Source organism: Chionomys nivalis, chromosome 15, assembly GCF_950005125.1.
Source record: "Chionomys nivalis chromosome 15, mChiNiv1.1, whole genome shotgun sequence".
Classification (NCBI taxonomy): Eukaryota; Metazoa; Chordata; class Mammalia; order Rodentia; family Cricetidae; genus Chionomys; species Chionomys nivalis.
The window spans coordinates 4,336,752-4,359,148 of NC_080100.1; the positions used below are offsets into that span (position 1 = coordinate 4,336,752).

Genomic DNA, 22,397 nt, shown 5'->3' on the forward strand with positions numbered 1-22,397 from the left:
GCACCCGAGGTGGTGAGGTGTGGCACTGGGCTGTCCTGAGACGTGACCTCAGCCAGGAAACACAGCCAGCTTGGCTGATGCAGCTGCAGGAAGTGTCTGAGGGTAGCCTGTGGTGTGAACACTGGCCCTCAGCAATCACTTCTTGTCCCTTCAGACTACAACCAGGACAGCGCGGGGATGCGGAAGAGAAATGGGAAAACATAGATGGTCCTGCCTTATTTTTAAGTGACTTGTCATCTTCCTATAGATTTTAGTCGGTTCCAAAAAATAAAAGAAACATCCTATAAGCTGAACACAAGCCAGAGACACCAACGTGTGGTGTCAAGGGCTCCATGGAGATTTCGCCGTCACTCATGCTGACTTGTGCGAGCGGTGGCTGCCGTGTTCACACCCGAGCCCTCCTGCCACAGTCCCTTCAGCTGAACCCCACAGCTCTTAACACCCCTCTCTCCTGCCTCCGCACACCATACCAGTCACGGATCCTGGGACCCACCTGTTCATAGCAGTTAGCACCACACACCTGCTGGTTTCAGACTTTCTTAGGGATACATATTTGAGTTCTGGATGCGAGAGGTGAACTGATCACCCCAGGCTTGGCCACTCAACCTCCTTCAGGACCCTCTTCCTAGTTCTCCCCCACCCCCCAGCCCCGTTTGCCCTCCACCAGGAAGCAGAGGGCTCTCAGGGCCAAGGGGATGGGAAGACGCCTGAATCTGAGGGAGTGGATGGCGCTGAGCCCCCACCTCACGCTCAGTTCCCTATTGCCAGCTGAGAGGTCTTTTATTCCACCTGGATGGGGCCACAGATAGGAAAGAAGCTTTCCAAATGCGAGTTTCCTTCAGTATTTGACAGCAGCGAATTGGAGTAAGAGGCAGGAAGCAAGTAGCACCCTCTGGCCATACCATCTCCACACAAGTCTTGGTGCTGGGACCCTTGGGCCCTGGACAAGTTTGGTGTTAGAGCTGTCAGTCTTGGGTCTGAGCCCCTTGGACTTGACGGTTGTGTGGAGGTCTTCCGGTGGCCGGGGCTCTTTGTGACCCACTTTGTCACTGTCTTTCCATTTCCCGCTGTCCTCCTGTCCTGACTGTCCTTGAGCTGTTCAGCCCTCAGGTGTCAGTGGCTGCATTCAGGACCCAGCTTCAGTCACCGTCTCTGCTGGAAAGCACAGAGCTGGGATGCAGCCGCAGCAGCTGCGGCACCCAGAAGGCCAGACAGGAATTGGGCATCAGGGGCAGTTGGGATCAGTCACGTGCAGTCGTCTCCTCCTGTAAGAGGTGGGATCCCAGTGGGTCAGTGGGATGCCCAGGTGGCCTCAGTGGCCACTGTTGCACCGGTTCTATCCTCTGCTGATTCTGTCTGCAGCTCAGCACGTACTACTGGAGGCAGGACAGACTAGTCAAGACAACGCTTCACTACACCAAACAGGAAGTAGGAGGACGTCTTCCTACACAGCCTGAAAGGGAACCATTTGGACCAATCCCAGCCATTTCTTTTGGATCAGTTATGGTTATTAAAAATTGTGCTTTCGACCAATCATGATCTTGCTACAAATCATAGCCTTCCCTCTATTAGGGGGCGTGTTTCCTCTCTCCCAGGTAGGAATGGTTCGAGGAGGCTTGCGATTGCAAGCCTGGTACAGATTGACAAGCCCTGTCTGGGTCTGTGCCTCCGAGAGCCAGAACAATCATCTGAGGTGTTTCACAGTTATCTCTAGGTGTCCACGGTGTGTTCAGAATGGCTGATGCTGGCACAAGCATTATCCTGCCAGCGACAGGTCTTTTGCTCAAGGAAGCTAGGGTAACAAGAGAGAGTCCTGTATCTAATTAGGTAGTCAAGTTGCTCTTCCTGGTGTCTTGGCTTATTTACAGAAAATGTCCACTAGAAGGAAGGCTTACAAACTTAAAGGACTCACTATTAGCACTAATAGGCTTTACCAATGCTTAGCCTTGCCCAGTGCCCAGAGAGAGCCCACCTGTTCTGTTTCAGCTGAGCTCTGGACACTGCCCTCAAATCCTTATCTGACTGGGTAGAGCTGAACCTCCTCCCTTCTCACACCCTTGATCCCCAGATAACAAGGTAGAGTTGAAGTCCCTTCTCTGTCACCCACATCCCTGGATATCCAAACCCTGGAAGGCTGGGTGGACTGAGTCCTCCTGCCTATACACCCTGTCCACCTTGGGCCCACGCTGACAGGGTTGTGTCAGAAATAAGCTCTCGCTGGGCACACGTCATTAATTTCAGCACTCAGGAGGCAGATTTCTGTGAGTTCAAAGCCAGCCTGGTCTACAGAGTGAGCTCCAGGATAGTCAAAGATACACAGAGAAACCCTGCCTTGGGAAAAAAAAAATAAGAAAAGAAACAAGCTCTCAACACATTATTTCCTCCAGCCTGAGATTGCTTCCTATAGTGGCCATGGTTGCTGACCCTCACACTGTCCTTCTGAATGATCTCCACACTAAAAACTGTGCCTGTCACTGATTTCCTGCTCTCGCCTCAGCCAGTCAGACAGAGTGGGCTCTTCTAACACGGTCAGACTGCATTGTCCTAGGAATAAACCTTTAAAGGGAGCTCCTCAATGTCAGAGCATGACACCTTGCCTTCCCAGGCCTGTTAGCATGTGCGGGCTTCAGCATTTGGGTCATTGCCCTTCCACAGATCTCTCCCTGGAAGGCATCTGCCCTGTTACTGGTCCGGAAGCTCTTCTTGACTCCCCCTTTTGCCCACCACCTCCTCTGTGCATTCAGGGTGCATCTCCACTTTCTCCACTGAGAATCTCTGGGCTCTCGCTCACACAGAGCCTGTGCAGGTCGTGTGTCTGTACTGAACAACTGCAGGAACCTTCCAGTTACAACAATCAAAGTGCCCTCTTGTGGAGACACAGTCAGTCCTGCTGACAATTCCTGACCTGGAGTGAGCTGGGGAGAAAGCCATGTCACCTAGGGCCCTGAAATGAAATCAGAGGGCTGCATTCTCCTGGTGGAGTTATTCTAAGGATGACCCGAAGAAGTCAGAACAGGCTCTTAGACTTAAAACACATCCATTGGCTTTGTGGTACCCTCCCCTAACTGGTTTCCCCTTTGAAGCAGATCCCCCCTTCTGTCATTTGTCCCCAGTACAAGCCATGACTCTACTGGTTTCTTGTCTCATTTCTTAGCCTCTCTGGCAGTTGAAAATGGCTATAATTATGATCAGTTCATCAATACAATTTAAGGAAAAAATGTAGAAAGGTTTTCTTGAAAAGTGATTGCTGTTCTGACCAAAGAGGTCAAATGCAGTAGACACTGCCCTTTACTTCCCTACACGTTCTTAGTAGGAACACGAGCTGGGTCGGGACAGCCCTCAGCAAAGGTCTGGGCTCACAGGCAGGACCAGCTTGTACAGGCTAGGGTGCTGTGCCACCACACCACTGGTCTGCTATCTCAGGGCTTCTTACAATTGGAGCAAAGGAACCTGCCTCCAGGTCTAAGCCTCTGTAGAGCGCTGGAGAGAGTCCTCTCAAAATTCACTCTCAGAACCTCCGCCCATGACCTTGATTGGAAATATTTATAGATATAACTGGTTAGGGATTGTGAGATGAGATCACCCTGGATTCAACATGGGCCCTAACTCCAACGATTTGCATGTTTGTAAGAAGGTGGGGGTGGGGTGGGGTGGAGAGATGGCTCAGTGGTTAAGAGTGTTTCCTGCCCTTGTAGAGGACATGGGTTAGGTCCCCAGCCTCCACACTGGGTGGCACAGCATCTCTGTAACTCTAGTTCCAGGATATGCAACATCTTCTTCTGGCCTCCTCAGACATCTGCATGCATGCATGAGCACACAGATACATGGACCACTTACAAACAACTCATTAATGAATCTTTAAAAAGTAATAAATAAGAGAAGACACAGACACATGGGGAGACAGTGGAGCCCTTATTATTAGCTGTCCTGTATCCACATACCATGTGTGTGATTGCAGCATCATCCGTTAAGACGGAGAGACCCATGTTTGTGTTAAGATCACACCTGTCCCTTGGGCTCACGGCATGTTGAGCAATGACGACATGCCGGCTCACACCTGCTTGTTTCTGGCCCTGCTCAGCCACACTAAGAACAAGCAGTGACATCTTGTGGCATGAGGAAACACATGAGGTTGTCAGCCTTGGTGCCCCCATTGCCTGCCAGCCAAATGTCAGGTGCATGAATGAGACCCTCTGGGAAAATCTACCTTTGGCTGTCTCAGCCCCTACCCACCAGTTGCTGATACATCACGTAGCCTGGAAACTCGGGTCTACATTTTCAGACCTGACTGTGTGAGCTCTTCGAGCCCCAAAGGGAAAGTGTTAGGTTTTTTTTTTCCTCCATGGAAACTGATGAGAATGATCTCCCTGCCCAGGGTTTCCAAGACTGAGTTTTTCTCTCAGCATCAAGGAATACATGGCTTCTGTGTGGAGAGATGGCTCAGCAGTGAAGAGCACCTGCTGTCCCTGCAGAGGACTTAGGTTTGGTTCCCATCGCCCATATGGCACCGCGTAATCATCTGGAGCTCCAGTTCCAGGGCATCTGACACTCCTCTTTGGCTTCTGTGGGCACCAGGCACACATGCAGTGCACTTACAATACATGTAGGCAAACATTTATACACATAAAATAAGAATAAGTAAATCTCAGAAAAAAGATATGGCTTCTATTTTACATAAAATGTTTGTGATCAAAACCTTTGTTCTAAGTACAAAACTTGTCTAGGGGCTGATTGATGGGGGGGTGCAGCTAAAGGCAACTGTAAAGAGCATTGCACTTTATGAAAAAAACCCACAATAAAGCATTGTAAGGAGAAAATAATGGCAACATGAATGACAGACCCTGGGAGCTGGCAAGGAGTCTGCAGTCAGTGCTCTCATGCCCTTGGCCATTCTGCTAACACTCACGGGAGGACTTACTCTCTGTGCTACACTGTCCTAGAGCTGACTTCCAGCAGAGGATGAGCCTTCCTCTCCCTAGGGACCTGTCATTCTGATGGAGTAGAGGGACCACAGTGAAACTATGTATCAGATGTTGTAGTGGGTAGAATCAAAAGGTGTTGAAGCCATCCTGGGCACCTGAATGGACTTATAAGGAGACAGATTTTACAGATGTTCTCAAGTTATGCTGATGCTGTTAGGGTGAGCCCAATCCAACATGACTGGTATCCTAGGAAAAGACACGGAAGCAGGGAAAGTGTCCTGCAGTGGTGGAGACAGGTTAGTGCTGTGGCCAGGCAAGCAGTGCCCAGGACTGCCAAGAAGAGCAGTCACTTAGAGGAAAGCGAGAAGCAGCGGCTGTTTTTGCTGTACAACCTTCTGAGACAACAGGGCCTACTGACATTTTGATGCCAGACTTCCCAGTCTCCAGAATGGGGAAGGAACAAACTTGTTTTCTGGGCAAAACTTGTCTTAGTCAATCAGGGAAAGGAATGGGGAAGTTGAGGACAAGGTCTGCAACCACTTGGAAGTCATGAAAATGAAAAGGGAAGAAGGAATCATGTATGTCTGGAGAAGACCATGCCAAGAAGCTGTAAGAGTCAGCGTGAAAGCTCTGGGGCAGGAGTGTGCCCCACCCTGTGCGGCCGGTGCAAGCGAGGTTAAGGGATAGCTGTGGAGAGGGAAAGATGACAACACAGAGTCTAGAAGGTGAGCATCGAAAGAGCAAGCCCCCGTACAATTTTGAGGATGTAGATGATCTGATTTCTTAAAAGTAACAACTTGAATATGTATGCATACATGTGTGGACATAAAAGCACACAAATCCCTTAAAAAACCACCTGCTGTGTGGGTAAAAGCTAAAGGGGGCGAGAGAATGGGATGGATGCGGGAAACAGACCGACCCAAGGTAGAGGTGATTGGAAGGACCAAGGAGAGGAAAGGTAATGGTATGGTTTCGGATGCGCCTGGAAGCCAAATAGGGCAGAGGGATGGAAGGTGAAGAGGGCAAGGTCTCGAAATATTTTCCCTGATCCATTAAAATTGAATTCCAAGCTAAGGACTGTTTTTTTTTCTTTCCTGTAGTATTCAACACAACACACCCTATCTCTTTGGGACTGGGCTTTTTTGATTTAGACTGGCTTGTACTGTTTGCAATCCTCCTGCCTTGGCCTTCCAAGTGCTGGAATTAGAGACATACACCGCTGTACACAGCTTAACGCGGGCTCTCTCTCAGCACTGGCGGTGATTGCTACATGGACAGGTGGTCAGAAAACGCCAGAGACAAAACATTTATTCGTATTTGCGCCCCCGACCAAAGGAACTAAGTCCGCACTATGGCCCCGTCCACGTTGGTGCAGCCTTAGAAGCGCCAAGCACTCAGAACGATTTGCCCCTCCGTGGTACAGACCAGGAGCGGAGCCGCTCCCTTAGGCTCACAAATAGAGGAGCCCGGGTGCAGCGGGGCCAATCGCAGCCGGAGCAGAGAGGCTGCATCTGCCGGGCACCTGCCCTCCTGCCCAGGCTCGCCCCGCACATCAAACGCGCAGGACGCTGCAACTGCTTCCGACTTCACCGGCCGCGTGGCCCGTGGCGCAACCCAAACCACGCGTCCCGGCCGGGCGCTGGGGACTGCGGCGGGCCACGCGGGTCAGGGCTCTACTGGGTCACTTGACCGCACAGGACGGGCGAGCAGAGGGCGGCGGCTAACCCCGCAACCCTCGCCCGGCGCAGTCGCAGCAGTTTCGTTTTCCCGGCCAGCCGGGACCGGCAACCGCAGCACGCCAGCCACCACGGAAACTTCCACCCGGCCGCCCGAGGCCTCTGCGCACGCGCGGCGCGGCGGCCCGCGCCCCGCCCCCTCCGGCTCCGCCCTGTCTGTCTGGTCTGCAGGCGCCCTCGCCGCCGTCTCCCCGCCGCCGCCTCCCAGGGCGCAGGCGCGGTAACCAAGGCGGCGCTGTCTAGTGAGGATTTGAAATCCCCGCGCGTGCGCACTGCGCCGCGGCCCGCCAGGGAGGCCGCGCCTCCGCCCCGCCGCCCCCGCCGCGCCGCCTCCCCGCCCCTCATTGGAGCGGAGGCGGCGGCCCCCGTCCCTCCCCGCGCCCGGCCGCCGCCGAGGGCGTCTTTCCGCTGCCGCGCCGCAGGAGCCCCGTGACGGACTGACGGCCCGGCGCTCTGGGCCCGCCCCCTCGGCCGGTCGCCGCCCCTCCGATGGCCTCTCCCCGCCGCCCGCACGCAACGCCACCGCCGCCACGGCCCCCTCGCCCTCCCCGCGCCTCCTGAGCCGCCCGGACCGCAGCCGCGCCGCGCGCTCCACCGAGCGCCGCCCGCGCCCGCCCACCCGCGCGCGCACCGGAGCCGCGCGCCTCAGGCCCGTCCGTCCGTCCGTCTCGGTCCGTCTCCGTCCGTCCGTCCGCGCGGCCGGCCCGGGGCGCGGCGGGGGCGGGGCGGGGCGCGGCGGGCGGCGCGGGCCCCGCGGGGGCGGCGCGTGGATGGATCCGCGCGTGGCCTGGATTCAGCCCGAGCAGAAGGGGCCGGCCAATGCCCTGTGGATGCAGATCTGGGAGACCTCGCAGGGCGTGGGCCGCGGCGGCTCCGGCTTCGCGTCCTACTTCTGCCTCAATTCGCCGGCTCTGGACACGGCGGCCGCGCCCGGGGCTGCGGGACGCGCGGCGGTAGCGGCAGCAGCGGCAGCCACCACCGCGGGAGGCTCGGGGCCGGCGCCCGCCGCGTCGCCTCCACCGCCCGCTCCCGGCCCCTCCGCGCTACCTCCGGCTCTGCTGACGGCGCTCGGGCCCGCGGCGGACGGCGCGCGGCGCCTGCACAAGTCCCCGTCGCTGTCGTCGTCGTCTTCGTCGTCTTCCAACGCCGAGTCGGGCACCGAGAGCCCCGGCTGCTCGTCGTCGTCGTCCTCCGGCAGCACCTCGCTCAGCCGCGCGAGCGCCGGCCGCACCTTCTTCAGCTTCGCCGACGGCGCGGCCCACGCGCACCCCGGCCCACGCGGCCCCACGCCCGCCGGCTCGCCGCCGCAGCACCAGTTCCACCCGGGCCGGCGGAAACGCGAGAACAAGGCTAGCACGTACGGCCTCAACTACCTGCTGTCGGGCAGCCGCGCGGCCACGCTGAGCGGAGGGGGCGGCCCCGGGGCCCAGGCGGCGAGGCCCGGCACGCCGTGGAAGAGCCGCGCGTACAGCCCGGGCATCCAGGGGTGAGTGCGCCCGCCCGACCCGCGGGGCCGCCGAGGACGCGGGCACTTTAAAAACTCCGTTAGGACCAGATCTACCGGGCCGGGGATTGACAGTTCTAGATGGCGGCCCGGGGGTAGACGGGGAAGCCATTCTCGGCTTCCTCCCCTCCGGGGCAGGGAAGCCAGGGGAGCTTGCTGGGGAGTTCGTTCTTTCCTGTGAGTTAAATCGTGTATTTTAGATTTTGGTGTAGTCAGATTGAAGGCGATGTGTTTCTTCCATTTCTTCTTATTTTTAGAAGTGGAGTGTTGTGTGTGCTGAGGTTACGAGCTACGTGTTAATTCTGGGCAGACATTAACAGAAAGCATCACCTGGGGAGTCTAAAACTGCTTAAAAGCTCTCAGAATTTTTTCCCTGTGTACTCACAGGAAGGTGTCATTTTCATTTAAAAATTTTCCACACATCCCAGAGGACCTTTAGGGTTTAGTGTCCCCAGTGACAGCAAGGTGGGGGGTGCTGGTTTGGAATTGCCCCAGGTGAGACTGCTCTTGTAAAGCTATTTATTCAACCCGTTGGCATTTCTGAGCGTCTAGAACAAAATATTCGTGTATACTTTGTGTGTTTCAAGGCTGGTGAGTGTCTTGCTTCAGTTCCTGCAGATCTAAAAGGCATCGAGCCCCCACCCTTACCCCCTCAACCCTAGGCTTTCGCAGGGAGCCAGATCTGCCCGAAAGATTGCTAGACCCTGAGACTCCTTTGAGGTAACTGCTTAGGGGGCGGTTTGCGGCTTGAGGTGTGTGGGAACACTGATACTCTTTAATGGGCGTGTGTTACACTGTAACAGTTGCCCACCCTGCAACTTGTTTCACCGGGTACAGCATGCACTCCAGACCAGGAGTCGTGCCGGCTTGTAGAACTTTCTGAGGCAGGTGTCAGGGACCAGATTGTGTGTGTGGCGGTGAACCTGAGGGAGGTTTCTAGACTGTTACATAACTGCTGTGGAAATGGTGTTTCTCTTGGAAGATGGCTTGACCCCCCGACACTTCTGCTTGTGTGCTTCTTAAACACAAGCAGTGTTGTCTGTTCCTCAGCGATAGCCGTGGCTCTTGAAGTGACCCACGTGGTGGTTTGTAAGCTGGTGGGCCTCTGTATGTTCTTCTGGATGGGCCAGGTGTTTTTTGAGTCTGGGGCGGAGTTGAACTGGGTGACATGTGTAGTCTTACTGATCCCCAGACCTGGTCCCTCCTTTGAGTGCCCCTTCCTGGTATACTGGTGTATATTGCTACCTACGTGTTTATTCTTGGCTCCTGTCACCCTTTCTCTCAAGTCCAGTCATTGAGCAGATGCTGTCCCATGGACCTGTGTGTCTCTTCATACCTCAAGCACATTGGAATCATTTCTGGTGGAGACTGCCTGAGCAGTCCTAGCCTGCTGTCTTCTGTAACTGTGGCCTGGATGTGTCACTGGTCAGCATTCTCAGTGGGATGAGGTGCTGCCAGCTCCCAACTCCAAGAAGATCATCACCCCGTACCCTCCCCTCCCCCACTGACCCCCATCTCCAAGAGAGATGAAAGCTGGAACTCGGTGGTGCTTGGGATCTGTTACTCCGTCGCCCTGGACTCTTCCTCAGTTGGTCACTATGGTATAGAGGTCTTAAGAGGACTCTGAACCAGCTAAGAGGTTCGCTTTGGTCCTCCCTGGACCAGGAGATGCTTAACCACATCTCTTTCCTGTGCCTTGTGACTCCTTGTCTGTTTCAGGTGCATGTGCCCTGACTTTGTTGGGTGCTGAATCCTGGAGGAGGAGCTCTCTAGCTAGCCTGACCTGCCTGGGAGGGCAGGGTACCTCTGTCAGGTTCCTCCTGTGGGCAGCAGTAGAGCTGAGCCTGTATGTTAGGAGTAAAGGGGGCCCCAGTGACTGCTTCCATGTGACTGCTTGGTTGTATGTGAACCGACCTTGGGATGGCGTGAAAGAGACGTCTCTGAATCTTGTCTCGTCCACCAGCATGTCTAGAGTGATGTGTGGGTCAGCACCAAGTCCTTGTGCCTAGCAAGAGACAGAACTAAGGTCAAGTGCTAGCTGAAGTGTGGCCCAGTTAACGGTTGGTGAGGGGCTGCCGAGTAGTGTTCTTTCTAGTCTTGAGGTGTGTCTTCCCGAGGAGACTCTGCAGACCTCCCGAAAGGAGGATGAGTGCTTTCACGGTGGGTGAGAGTCTGCAGCTCTTGCTGACCCCAGTTGCTTCTCCGGCTGGTGGACACATGGCACCTGTGACATCCCCCAGCTCTGGGAGGAGTCTGCCCTTGGAAACTGCTTGCTGGCCTGGGTTCGTGGGACTGCTAGACTGCTTTCCACCTCGAGCTGGATGAAGAAAGAGGACGGCTTAGTGCATGAGTTTGGGGAGTAGAGAAGGTGGATCGTGGTTTGCGTACTGCTCCTGGCACAGGTTTAAGTTGAACTGCGAGACCTTTGTTTAGGACATGGCATACGTAATGTCAGATTACCTCTGCATGATCTCTCCTAGAGATGGAGGCAAGTGTGGATGGGCCCTCTGGGTCCTCTCTTTCTCCTAGTGATGGAGGCGGGTGTGGATGGGCTCTCTGGGTCTTCTCTTTCCCTTTTCAACCTGCTTTGCCTTCTGAATGCTCACCTCTGACCCACAGTTTTATTCCTTTGCCATGGTCAGCCTCAGTGACTTTAGAAGTTGCCTCAGGTTAAAGCTAAAACAAAGCCCTCTAAGTGGAATGGGAGTGTGGTCCTCATGCATTTAGTCAAATCCTCACAGGTGTCTTCCAGCAGGAGTGCAGTTGGACATGGAAGGCCTTTGCATACCCCTGCAGCCCCATGACCTGAGTTGACTCTGAAGGTTGTGTCCTTCCAGGTGTGCCTGCAGTGACAGCAGCCATGTGCAGCTTCTTTGAAGCTCTCCTCACCATGGTTAGTCTTTCAATGTGCTCTGCACTCGGTGATGGGAACCCATTGTCTGTGTTGAGCCCGAGAAGCCTCCCGATCAGCAGTTTACAGCGTGGTTGTGGTTGGTGATGCTCACAGGGCTCCATGCATGCTCTTTTTGCTGTATTCTTGGGAGGGAGTCAGAGCTTGATGGAGCCACCAGGTTCCTTCTCGTCCTGCACGGTTCCTGCCTGCTTGACAGAATTAGCGGGCCTGGGAAGAAGGCAGGTGAGGGCCAGTGGGGTGTACTGTGGAGCACAGGTACAGTCACCCTTGTCACCTTTGCCTTCATCCCTGTCTTTCTGGGAGCTTGGGGGTGGGGATGCTGATGCCTGGAAGGCTGGGAGCACTCCCTCTGCAGGTGACTGTGGCACAAGTGGGCATGCTTTATGGATTTCTTGCGCTGAGATCTGCCTTGGATTGGAGAGGGAGGTGAGAATGGTCATGCTGGCCACATTAACTCCTGTGCAAAACTTCTTCAGCTTAGTGGCCTCACTGTTGTCCATGTTCCCACGGCCAGTCTCCACATACATGGCTGCTAGGGTGGCTGAGGGGAGTCCTAGAGAACTGCTGAGCCACTTGCCTCTCTAGTGCACCATGGCTTGCTCAGGGCTACCCAGGAGGACAAGGCCAGTATATATATATATATATATATATATATATATATATATATATATATATATATATATATATATAATTAATTAATTAATTTTTATTTTTTGGTTTTTCGAGACAGGGTTTCTCTGTGATTTTGGAGCCTGTCCTGGAACTAGCTCTTGTAGACCAGGCTGGTCTCGAACTCACAGAGATCCGCCTGCCTCTGCCTCCCGAGTGCTGGGATTAAAGGCGTGCGCCACCACCGTCCGGCAGGCCAGTATATTTTTTTTGGACAAGAGTATTAAACAAGTTGGCATGGTCCTTTGGAAAAATGAGAGGCCTTATGGTTGGGGAGGCCCTGGGTTTGGTTCCTAACATCGAGGAGAAAAGGAATAGAAGGGAGGGGGAGACAAAAATAAAACCGGAAGCCGTGAGCGATTTTTAGACAGAAGTGGCTCAGTGCCCATGCTGTGGAAGGTGGGGTCCTGGGGTCTTGCTGCCGTGGTCTTTGGATGAAAAACAGTGCTGTTTTCACTAGAAACAGCATGCTTACAACTTAAAGTATTTTTAAGTAAACTTTATAATATTTATCTTGTTGTTATATATTTTTAGTTTTGATTTTGTGTATGTCTTTGTGAGTTTTTGTGCATCGTGTGTGAGCATCCACATGTCCGCATTCGCTGGAAGAGGCCGCTGGGTTCCCCTGGACCTGTAGTTACAAGCAATTGTGAGCAAACAGATGTGGCTGTTGGGACAACCGGGGTTCTCTGGAAGAGGAGCGAGTGCTCTTAACTGGTGGACTCTCCATCTAGCTCCTTAAGTAGACGTTTAAAAGAAAAAAAATACATAATTTTAAAGGCTTGTGCTTCAGTGTCTTGGATAGTTTTTGATCACAAATGTGAGCTTTTAGGTGTCATCTTTAAAAAATTCATACAAAAGTGGCCTTTGGGAGCAGGGGTACCAGTGCCCCTTGGAGTAAGAGGTTGTTGCGCCTTGGTGAGGTGGTTTGGGTCAGATCTTCAGGTTGTGCAGGAAAAGAGCTGTACTTAGAAAGTTATCCAAGATGACCAAGTTCACACAGTTAATTTGATGGTGCAACCAGAGTTGAAGCTGCAGGATGATCACCTTCCTGGGAGCCACCCCTACAGCTTGCCCTGAACTCCTGTTGCTGCCCTGAGGCCAGGTACGGGACTGGCCAGCCAGTCAGTGTTGCTTTTCCTTTAAGCACAGCTGGATGGCACACTAACCCCAGAAGACTGCCCAGGAGGTGCAGCCTGCCGCAGAGGCAAGCAGGTGATGCTCTGTGTGAGCGTGGCCCAGTGGGGCAGCCATGTCTTCTCCCCACCTGGCGTGTGCACTGACTACCCCACTTTTCTGTGGTCAAGTAGCCAAGTGCTGTGAACAGTTGTCTCACTAGGCACGGTCTTTGAGTCACATTGGGATAAGTTGGGTGGGCTTTCCACTCAGTTCTTACAAGGCGGGGGTCTAAGTATCAGGTGACGTGTGTCCCTAGGGCATACTCATTCCTGCCCTTGTGGCACTTAGGCTCTCTCCTTTTCTAGGGGCTCCCTTCCATCTTAAAGCCCACAAGATGCCTTAACCCCGATGTCTCCTGCCAGTTAGAGGAGACCCCTTCCTTCCAAGGGCTCACATGACTGGGTAGACCCATCCAGACACCCTGTCTCTGTCAGACTGTTTCCTAAGAACCACAGGTTTGGTGATTGGGCACTGACTGCCACACATAGGCATTGTTTAGTGAGGAGACAGCACTGCTGTGGGAAGAGGAGGCCATGGTTGTCTTTTCCCACACTCTGCCCTTGGCTTGGACATCAGCCAGTCCTGTCCTCTGGCTTGATCCTTACTCCTAGGAGATGACACGAGCAGTGTTGCCTCTGTGCCTTTTGCAGAAGGATCAATCTTTAGTTTCTTATTTTAAAAAGTTTACAGAAGAACCATGAGACTGCACAGAAACTGTATCTGAAAAGTGCCAGCCATGAGGTGTCCTGCATTAGTCAGATTGTCTTGGTGACCCACTTAAGTTGCCACTCGATAATTACAAAGTAGCCCATCATTGTTTAGTTTAAGATGTGGGCAACACCTGATCTGCAAGCCAGGTTGATGGGAATTGTGGTTCACCTATGGCCTTAGTTTCAGAATATGTGCCATGTCCAGGAGGAGCTAGAAGACCCCTCACAAGTCTTTCCTTGTCCTTCCTGACCCCACCTCTGCATGTTTAGTTCCTGTGGAGTTAGCTCCTACTGCCCCAGCCTGCACTCTGTGGAGTTAGCTCCCACTGCCCCAGCCTGCACTCTGTGGAGTTAGCTCCTACTGCCCCAGCCTGCACTCTGTGGAGTTAGCTCCTACTGCCCCAGCCTGCACTCTGTGGAGTTAGCTCCTACTGCCCCAGCCTGCACTCTGTGGAGTTAGCTCCCACTGCCCCAGCCTGCACTCTATGGAGTTAGCTCCCACTGCCCCAGCCTGCTTCCCCTACATTAGCTTGTACTCCCAGCACCAAAGACATACTAAGAAAGAGGCAAAGGACAAGTAGACTTTGTGTGCAGAAGTGAAGGAAACTTTAGTTTTTGTCTTAGGCATTTTAAAGATTCGCCTGTGAATGCTGCAGTGGATTTAACTGCTGAACTGTTTTAGTTGGTGCAGGAAAGCATGGCTAAGACCTACAGGATAAAAACATTCACAAGACACAGGATGGAAAGCAAGTTGCAGAGTCGCAGGTCGCATCCAAAAGGCTTCCCACTTGGTTGTAACATCTTCCTTTTTTAAAAAATAGATACCAACAGAAAAGTTACAAAACTTGAGTAAGTTCGGAGATTAACTGGTGACCTGCTGAGTGTCCCTAGTTACTTGTGCTGTTTGCTGGCAGCCAGTGTAGGCTGGGCTACATCGAGGCTTGACAACATGGGTTTCTGCATAGCCTTATCTTTTCCCAGCTGACAAGGCCAACTGGACGGGAGCATCTCAAGGGTCCTTGTTCCAGAGCTTGCTCGCCTTTCTCTCGTGGGTCGTGATACTCCTTTGCCTTTCCACAGATGCTGCTTCACACAGCTCTGGGTTTGGCCAGTGTTTGTTTCCCGAGGGACAGCGTGGGCATAACCTTCCAGTTCTAGTCCTGGGAATGCTGAGGTTGGTTAAGGGAAACACAAAGTCAAATTATTACTGTTTTTACCTGAATTTGTTTCCTGTATTGGGAAACATGCACTTGGCTTTGAGAACCTGCTGCGTCTGTCTTTTGGTTTCACCTGGGATCTCATTCCCAACTCAGCTTCTGCACCTGAAAAGTAGACCCTGTGACATCTACCTCATAGCAGTCGAAGACTTGGAGTCAGCTTGTGAGCTGGTCTGCATGTGTGAGAAAGGCTGCTCCTTCCCCTGTTCTCCCCTCAGGAAATAGAAACCCAAAATGGGCTTTGTGTTGCCAACAGTAAAAGCCTTCCTCTTTTTTTTTTTTTTTTTTTAAATAGGCAAAACTACAGACCCAAAGTTCCACGTCTTAGGGAGGGGAGGAGGATGTAGACTCAGCTGAGACCAGTGTTGACACTGGGCAGTTCTGGGATAGCCCCACCCCCCAGAAATCTGCAGTTGTATTTTAACTGCAGACAGCACCTTAGTCTGTTCTGTGTTGTGTGCGTGTGTGATATAACTGGTGGTCGGTGGGTTATGAGATGTGTGTGTTGTAGTGTAACTGGTGGTCGGTGGGTTATGAGATCTCAATCTTGTGCTCAGAGTGTGTGTGGCAGGATATGGCTCCTAGTCCCTCCTCAGTGGGTTTGTAGGGAAGACACAGCAGGGGCTGAGGTCCTGGGCAGAGGACGGCAGCTGTGTCTCTCCTGGGTTATGGGCACTGGCTGTGTGTGCTAGCCAGTACTAAGAGGGTGGCCAGTGAAGGTGAAAAACTGAGTTGAAGTTTAATTTATTGATTGTTTTGTGGAGTTGGGAATCAAGCTGAGTACCTTGAGCTTGCCAGGCAGATACTCCTCTAGTGAGCACCCTCCTGAGCCCTTATTTAATTTTAGTTAAAATTTAAATGGCCTTGTGTTTGGACAGTGCTGACTTTGTGCAGCTCTGCGTTCCATTTGAAATAGTGTGATTCAGTAAGTTGCTGAAATAAATTGAAACTCAACAGCAGTAAAAACTGTGTTGCTCAGCAAGTTGCTATGGAGAAAGCGCTAGAATCCATGTTTCTGAGTTTCCAGTGCAAATCTTTTATGAAAGGCTGATGATTCCCTGACTCGTGGAGTCGGGAGAGTGTAACGGAGCGACTCTGAGGGTTGGAGCACCGCTGGTTCAGCATGCAAAAGATGTGATGCCTGTTGGTATTTTACCCCGGGTCATCGATAGCCTCTGCTTCCCAGTCCCATCTCCCAGCAGCTCCTGCGCGCAGCATTCTTGGAGGCTAGTGAGCCCTGCACTTTCTTCTTTGACTTTCTGGATCACAACCACAAATGGGCACTATTATTTGTGTTTTACAGACACAGACACAGTCTAGATTGGACATACAGGTCAGTGCTGTTGATGAGGGAGTTAGCTTCCTCCAGGCTAAGGATTTAACAAGACACTAGGCAAACCGGAAGATAAGTTCATAAGGGACCGTTACTGTTCCTGTTCCAAGGAGTCCCTTTCCTAATGAAAACGAGCGTGTTCAGACCCTGCCTGTGGCTCCTCTTCTGTGGGTACTTGACTGCAGGGGACAGAGGAAGCACTTCAGGACTGGATCTTGCTTCCCAGGCTATCTTAGGGTCGATGGAAGGTGCTGACTTGCAGACTTGCCTTCCACTGGAAAAGCTGGGTATCCTACACTCCTCAACAGCTCGTTTTAACGAGATGAGGGAAAGTTTTGAGAGACTCTTAGATCTTGTCCAAGGATCACCTAAGAAGTGGTAGAACTGGGCTCAGGCTCCTTGCCTGGCAAGTCCATATGCTTCATCAGTGCTTCCCAGAGAGGGTGTGGGAGCATTTGAGTGCAGAGCCAGAGGCATGATTTGGTGACATGGCAGAGGCAGAGGTATGGCGAAGTGTAAGAAGATTATTTTGGTCACAGGCATCTTCTCTAAATCTAAGCAGCATTTTAAGAAGTGAGAAACAACTATGATATGGTGTCCAAATGTGAAACAGGCACTTGGCATGGTCTGGGAAATAGAAAGGAATTCTGAGTGTAACTACCAGTTTCCTCACGAGTCAGTCACCAGAGATTAGTGTATACACAGAAGCAGGATGGCTAGAAGGAATTTATTGCTGACCCTGATGACCTACACCTGCTGCTCTTCAGGATGCTCCCAGGAGGCATGGCGCTAAGCGAAGCAGTCCATCCAGAGTGGCACAGCTGGTAGGGGCAGGCTGTCAGGGCAGCCCGGGCCCACTCGTCAGCTAGGGTTGCCAGAGAGGTGAGGTTGACAGGAGCAGTACCTGTGAGTCCTGGGCTCTGGCTCCTTGGAGAGAGGCCAGATGCGGCCATGACTGCCTAGCTTAGAGGGCAGGACTCTGAATGCAACTTCCCACAGATCCAGCGCACGACCTGGCGCTGTGCTCTGCTACTAGAGTGGCCTCCTTCCTCACTGCCCAGGTTACAGATGGCCCTTTGGAGCATTTATGCCCATTCATTTAGTCATTGCTTTTTAAGAGTGGACCTCAAACTTGGGGCTGTTCTCCTGCCTCAGCCTCCAGTCTGCTGGAATTACAAATCTGAGCCACCATATCTGGCACCAATTTTAAAATAATGATGTATTTGTGAAGTTGATGCATTTTCTTAAACGTGGGAGCTTTGAAGTTAGTTCCATCACCCAGAAATCACCAGGTGACCACAAGTATAGATGGCATTCTCTCAGATCCTATAGATGATACTTGGCGCCATCAATAGCAGATTCACTAGAGCCATCTTCATTTAAACTTTGGTGAATTATTTATCTTGCTTTAGTAAGAGCTGTGCAGTTTCAGATAGAAACACAGGTTTCTAAGAGCTACTGCCAAAGCTCAGAATGTAAAGTGAAGAAACAAGGCACTGATTTGCTCTCTGTGTGCACTGAGACCTTCTGGGTCTTCCCGCCTACTGCTGGTACACAAGGCAGCATTGCTGTGAATTTGGTACATCTACTAGCATTTGTTGAGCCCTCCCTGAGCCAGTGTCCCAGGCCCTGTTCTCAGGACTACCTGTGTGGATTCTGTGCAGATTCCAAGTTGCTGTCCTGTTGCTTTCATTGGCTTGGCAGGGTTGGCCCTGCTTCCCCGAGGCATCCCTGTATTCTGGCTGGGTTCTGGGTTACCACGCTCTGACCCTGTGTCTGGTTTTTGCCTGCTGTGTGGCCTGGTGGTACTGCACAGCGGCCACTGCCAGTACTTTTTTGTGTAGGGACTAGATGGAGCACTTTTGAAGAGCAGATAAGGGCTGCTGCACTGCCTGATGGGTTGCTTGGCTGGCTTTCCATCTCAGAACAGTGCCACCACCACCTTGTCTTCTCTGGTCTCTGAAGATAGATACTAATTGCTCACCTGTCCAGAACACCTCTGTCCAGTGAGGCAGACTTTTCTGGACTCATGCTGTGTGCTGCAGACTTGACATTGCCCTGCAGAGTAGGGAGGGGCTTTATTATGTTGCTGGCTTTACCTTCCTGGGGTGGCAGTATCTGATGTCTGTTCGTCCTTGGATGCCTTGTTTTGACCCCTGACTTTCCCCTACATTAGTGATACGTTCTTTCTGTTTTTTCTGTGGAGCTGGCAATGAGGTGGTTTTGTCTGTCTTTAATTTTTTTCCCCTTTGGGGTTGACTGTTTTTATGATACCTTCCTCCTTCCCTACCTGTGCACAGCATATTTCCCCACTGCTCGTCTTAATACTGACTTGCTGTGAATCCTGTGGGAGCAGCTCCCATCCCTAGTCCACCTGCTGTTCTGAAAGTCTGCCTGTGCCCGAGGATGATCATTCTGTGCCCTGCAGGTCCCAGATATTGGGCGGCAGAGGTGCAGACTGAGCTTTTTCTTGGGACCTGAACTTGGCTTTGAGTTGTTTCAGCTTTCCAGGGCTCAGTGCTCTTGGCTTCTCCCTGGACTTCCTAGAAGGCCTGGTGGCCTCTTGTTTACAGTCAGCCCCTGGGGACCGAGGCCGCTCCAGGGCTCCTGCACTCAGTCTGCAGTGTAGGGATACTCCTCCCCGCAGGGTTTCCTTGCCTGGGGCTGCTGTTCCTGTCTGACTGCTGCTTCTTCTTCCAGCCCCAGCCTCAGCAGCACCTCCTTGGAAGGTCAGCCCTGGCAACTCATCCTGAGCCACATAGCACATTTTGTGTTTCTTGTAGCGTGTTGTTTATTCGTTACCCCTCTCCACGAGGAAGCCCCTTCCGGGAGAGCAGAGTGAGAGCAAGGGCCTTGTTTGTCCTCACTAAGTAACTGGAGCATACAGGTTGCTTCTGCATTTGGTTCTGAATATTAGCAGAAATCTTTGGGCCTCTTGGGTTATTTTCTTTTCCTCTCTCTTAATCCCTGCTCTTTCTTTCTATAGTTTTGGTAATTTTCCACCCTGATAGGGTCCCCTTTTTCTTACAAGGTTCATCTTGTCATCTTGCATCTCGGCTAGGGGCATGGCTGCAGTGGGGCTGGTTCAGAGTGCATGTCAGTGATGCCATGTGCTCCATGACCAGTGTCGCGCACACATGAGAGAGCAGCGCTCATGTTCAACCAAGATGCTTCTTTCTGCAAGTCTGAATGCAGCTGCAGAGCTAGCTAGTCTGCAGTTTCTGGTCTTATGCCTCTAAGGAGCTTGGGCAGCTGGGCTGTTGGGGTGGGGTCTGATCAGGTGCCTACTCCTACCCAACTCCCTGCTCAGCACATGGAATTGTGGGATAGGTTTTCAGGGCCCTGACTTTGCAAGTGGGATGGGGACCATCTGGAATGACTTCCTATAGTAGTGACCTGAGAGGAACCAAATCTGAAGGGCCTGCAGAAGGTGTCTGCCAAGTCAGAAGGAACACCACCAGCCAGCTTTAAGGTAGAGGCTACGAAAGGTGGGGTATTGATGGAGATGCAGGCCTAAGGGTGCCTTCTGCTTGATTTTGGTGTGCCACTGGCAAGAGTGGTAAAGCTAGGGTTCTATTAGTGTTTGGGGGGATCAGGATCATAAAAGCAGGAACTTACTGAAAAAAATTTAAAAGAAACTACCCATCATTCCCCTACTGTTGACCCAAGTGTGTTTGTTTCTATTTTATAGTAGGGCTACTCTTGTAACAAATGCGCCATTCTGTGCTTGTTTGTTAAAGTCTAGTTCTAGGTCAACATTTCTTACCATCATAATTGAAGGCTGTTTTTCCTAATCATTGGGAATCAATATCCCTTTGTGTGGAAGGGTTGCTCTGAGGTGGTATTTCTCAGCGAGGTGGCTGCTTGTTTCTGTATTTGCTCCAGTACCCATGACATGAAGTGGAACTGAGCTGTGCTCCTCAGATTTAGTGCAGTGGCTCAGTCATCATCTGGGTGCCAGTCCCACTGCTGCGTTTCCATGTGCTCGGGGCCTGAGCACTGGGGCTGATCAACTGGTCCTTCTGTAGGGATCGAGGGGCTGTAGCCATGGCGGCTCTGCCAGCACTGGAAGATTCGCCATGAGGTACCTGCTGTTGAAGCTAAGTTCTTGCTTTGCATTATGAGAAAGAAGCCCCCTGGTGGCTTTAGGGCTTTTGCAGTGTCCTTGGGTTTTCTCTGCCTGGGGTACAGTCTTGGGTCACTGAGGGTGCACATGGGCACCTCTCAAACCCTTGGTTAGACTCTGGAAGGTTCTTGGACATCTGTTTGCTTAAAGTCAAACTGACAGCTTTGGTCACAAAGCTGCAGAGCCCTCTGTCTTCATCCCCTGTGTATACTAGTTGGTATTAACAAGTTAGAGCCTGGAGTCTCCTGATGTGGGAATCTCAATTGAAGAATTGCCCAGATCAGATTAGCCTGTGGGCACGCTGGTGGAAGATTGTTTCCTAGTTAATTATCTGGGAGAGGTGCCCACAGTGGACAAGCCATTCCCTGGGCTGATATTCCTGGGTTGTATGAGAAGTCTAGCTAAGCATGATCCCGAGTAAACCAGCAAGCAACCCCTCCCCCCCCCTCTGGCTGCTGAGTTCTGACTTGATGTCCCTCACTGATAGACTGTGACCTGGAAGTAGGGCCACATAATGATGGCCAGTGACCTGAAAGTAGGGCCACATAAACTCAGAGTGTTTTATCACAGCAACACTTGACCCTGGCCTCTCTTGGTGCCCCCAGGGAGTAGCTGCTGCTGGAGAGACCTTCCTTCTCTCCTGAGCTTCCCGAGGTCAAGCCCTCACACACCTCTGTAGTATAGCTGTCATCCCTCCCCCTGCTTGTGCCTTCTCATTCCTTTCAGAGCCCCTTGTAGAAGATAGGTACCAGAAAGGCTCCTGCAGCTACTCAGAGAGCAGCTAGTGGGAGTTCTCTAAACACCCATGGGCCCAGTTCCAGGCTACTTCCTTCTACTTGTTTTGAGCCTGCAGTTAAAAAAAGGTGTTTGATAGTATGATTCAAGATTTCCTAATTTGTTTCTGATTCAAAGTTTACTAAATCTGTCCAGATACTCTTTGCCTTGTGTCATAATTAAATAAGTGATTTATAATTAATTCATAAACTATGCTAGTTAATGATGCTTTAAAGAAGATTATCTGCTCTCAGAATAGTGGAAGTGATTCATTCATTCTCTCATTGGATACTTGTACTTCCCATTTTCTTAGCAGTCCATTTCTTCTGGCTAGTAAGGAGGTAACTGCAGCTTAGTACCATGGGAATCAAAGAAAGCTGCAAGACCTTTCCTGTCTGGCTGCTCTGTGTACACCAGTCGGTGTTAACCTACTGTAGTCAACTTTAATTTTTAGCTTCACGGGGTGTGTGTATCAGTTAATTCCAAATATTTTTACCAAGGTGCTGTTTCCTGGCTAAAGTGGTGCCTAAAGGAAAGGGTTTTGGTTTCTCAGAAGCTACTGATTTTAAAGTTTTTTGAGGCTGGGCATGGTGGTGCATACCGTTAAGTCCAGCACTTGGGAGACAAAGGCAGGTGGATCTGTGTGAGCTTGAGGCCAGCTTGGTTGGCATAGCAAGTTTAAGGTCAACTAGAGCTATGTAATGATGCCATGTCTGAAACCAACAAGAACAAAACCCCAAACAAAAGCTTTTGAAGACAAAGTTGGAGGAAGGGAGAGAATAATTGATAGCTGAGGACTGTTGCCAGTGTTTTGTGTTGAAAAAGACCAGGAAGGGAAATCAGCACTTGAAGTCAAGTACGGTCCTAACATCACTTTCCAGCAGAACTGGGAGCTGATGACCAATGGGCTCTCTAGGTAAAGGAGGCAAGCGTTAACAGTTGTAGAGCTTTGGACCTTTGGGGCCCAAGAGCTGTGTCTAGGCAAGTTGGGAAGCCACAGTGCTAGCAGCTCACAGTTGATGTGTTAAATGCTGTGGACACATCCAGGGAGGGTCACCCATTAATCTGTGTGTGTTCTTTCTCATTTGCACACACTTTCTTTCTCTTTTCTCTCAGATTTATCTTATGTCCTATGTATATGAGTATCTTGCCTGCATGGTCTGTACACCATCTGGGTCCAGAAGAAGGCATCGAGTTTCCTGGACCTGGAGTCCAAATGGTTAGGAGCCTCCATGTGGTGCCAGGGACAGAACCTGGGTCCTTTGCAAGAGCAACAGATGTTCTTCACCCCTAAACCGTATCTTCAGCTCTAA

At 51.8% G+C, this 22,397-nt stretch overlaps 1 protein-coding gene across 2 annotated transcripts in view; it reads left to right on the plus strand.

Moving 5' to 3' along the window:
* The first annotated feature begins 7,129 nt into the window (after nt 1-7,129).
* Nucleotides 7,130-22,397, plus strand: part of Tent4a (terminal nucleotidyltransferase 4A) — a 34,570-nt gene continuing 19,302 nt past the window's right edge. For both annotated transcript variants that reach the window (XM_057789805.1, XM_057789807.1), the window contains exon 1: nt 7,130-8,144. In XM_057789805.1, coding sequence (XP_057645788.1) covers nt 7,429-8,144 — 716 coding nt within the window. In that variant the 5' untranslated portion in view covers nt 7,130-7,428. The remainder of the gene's footprint in view (nt 8,145-22,397) is intronic.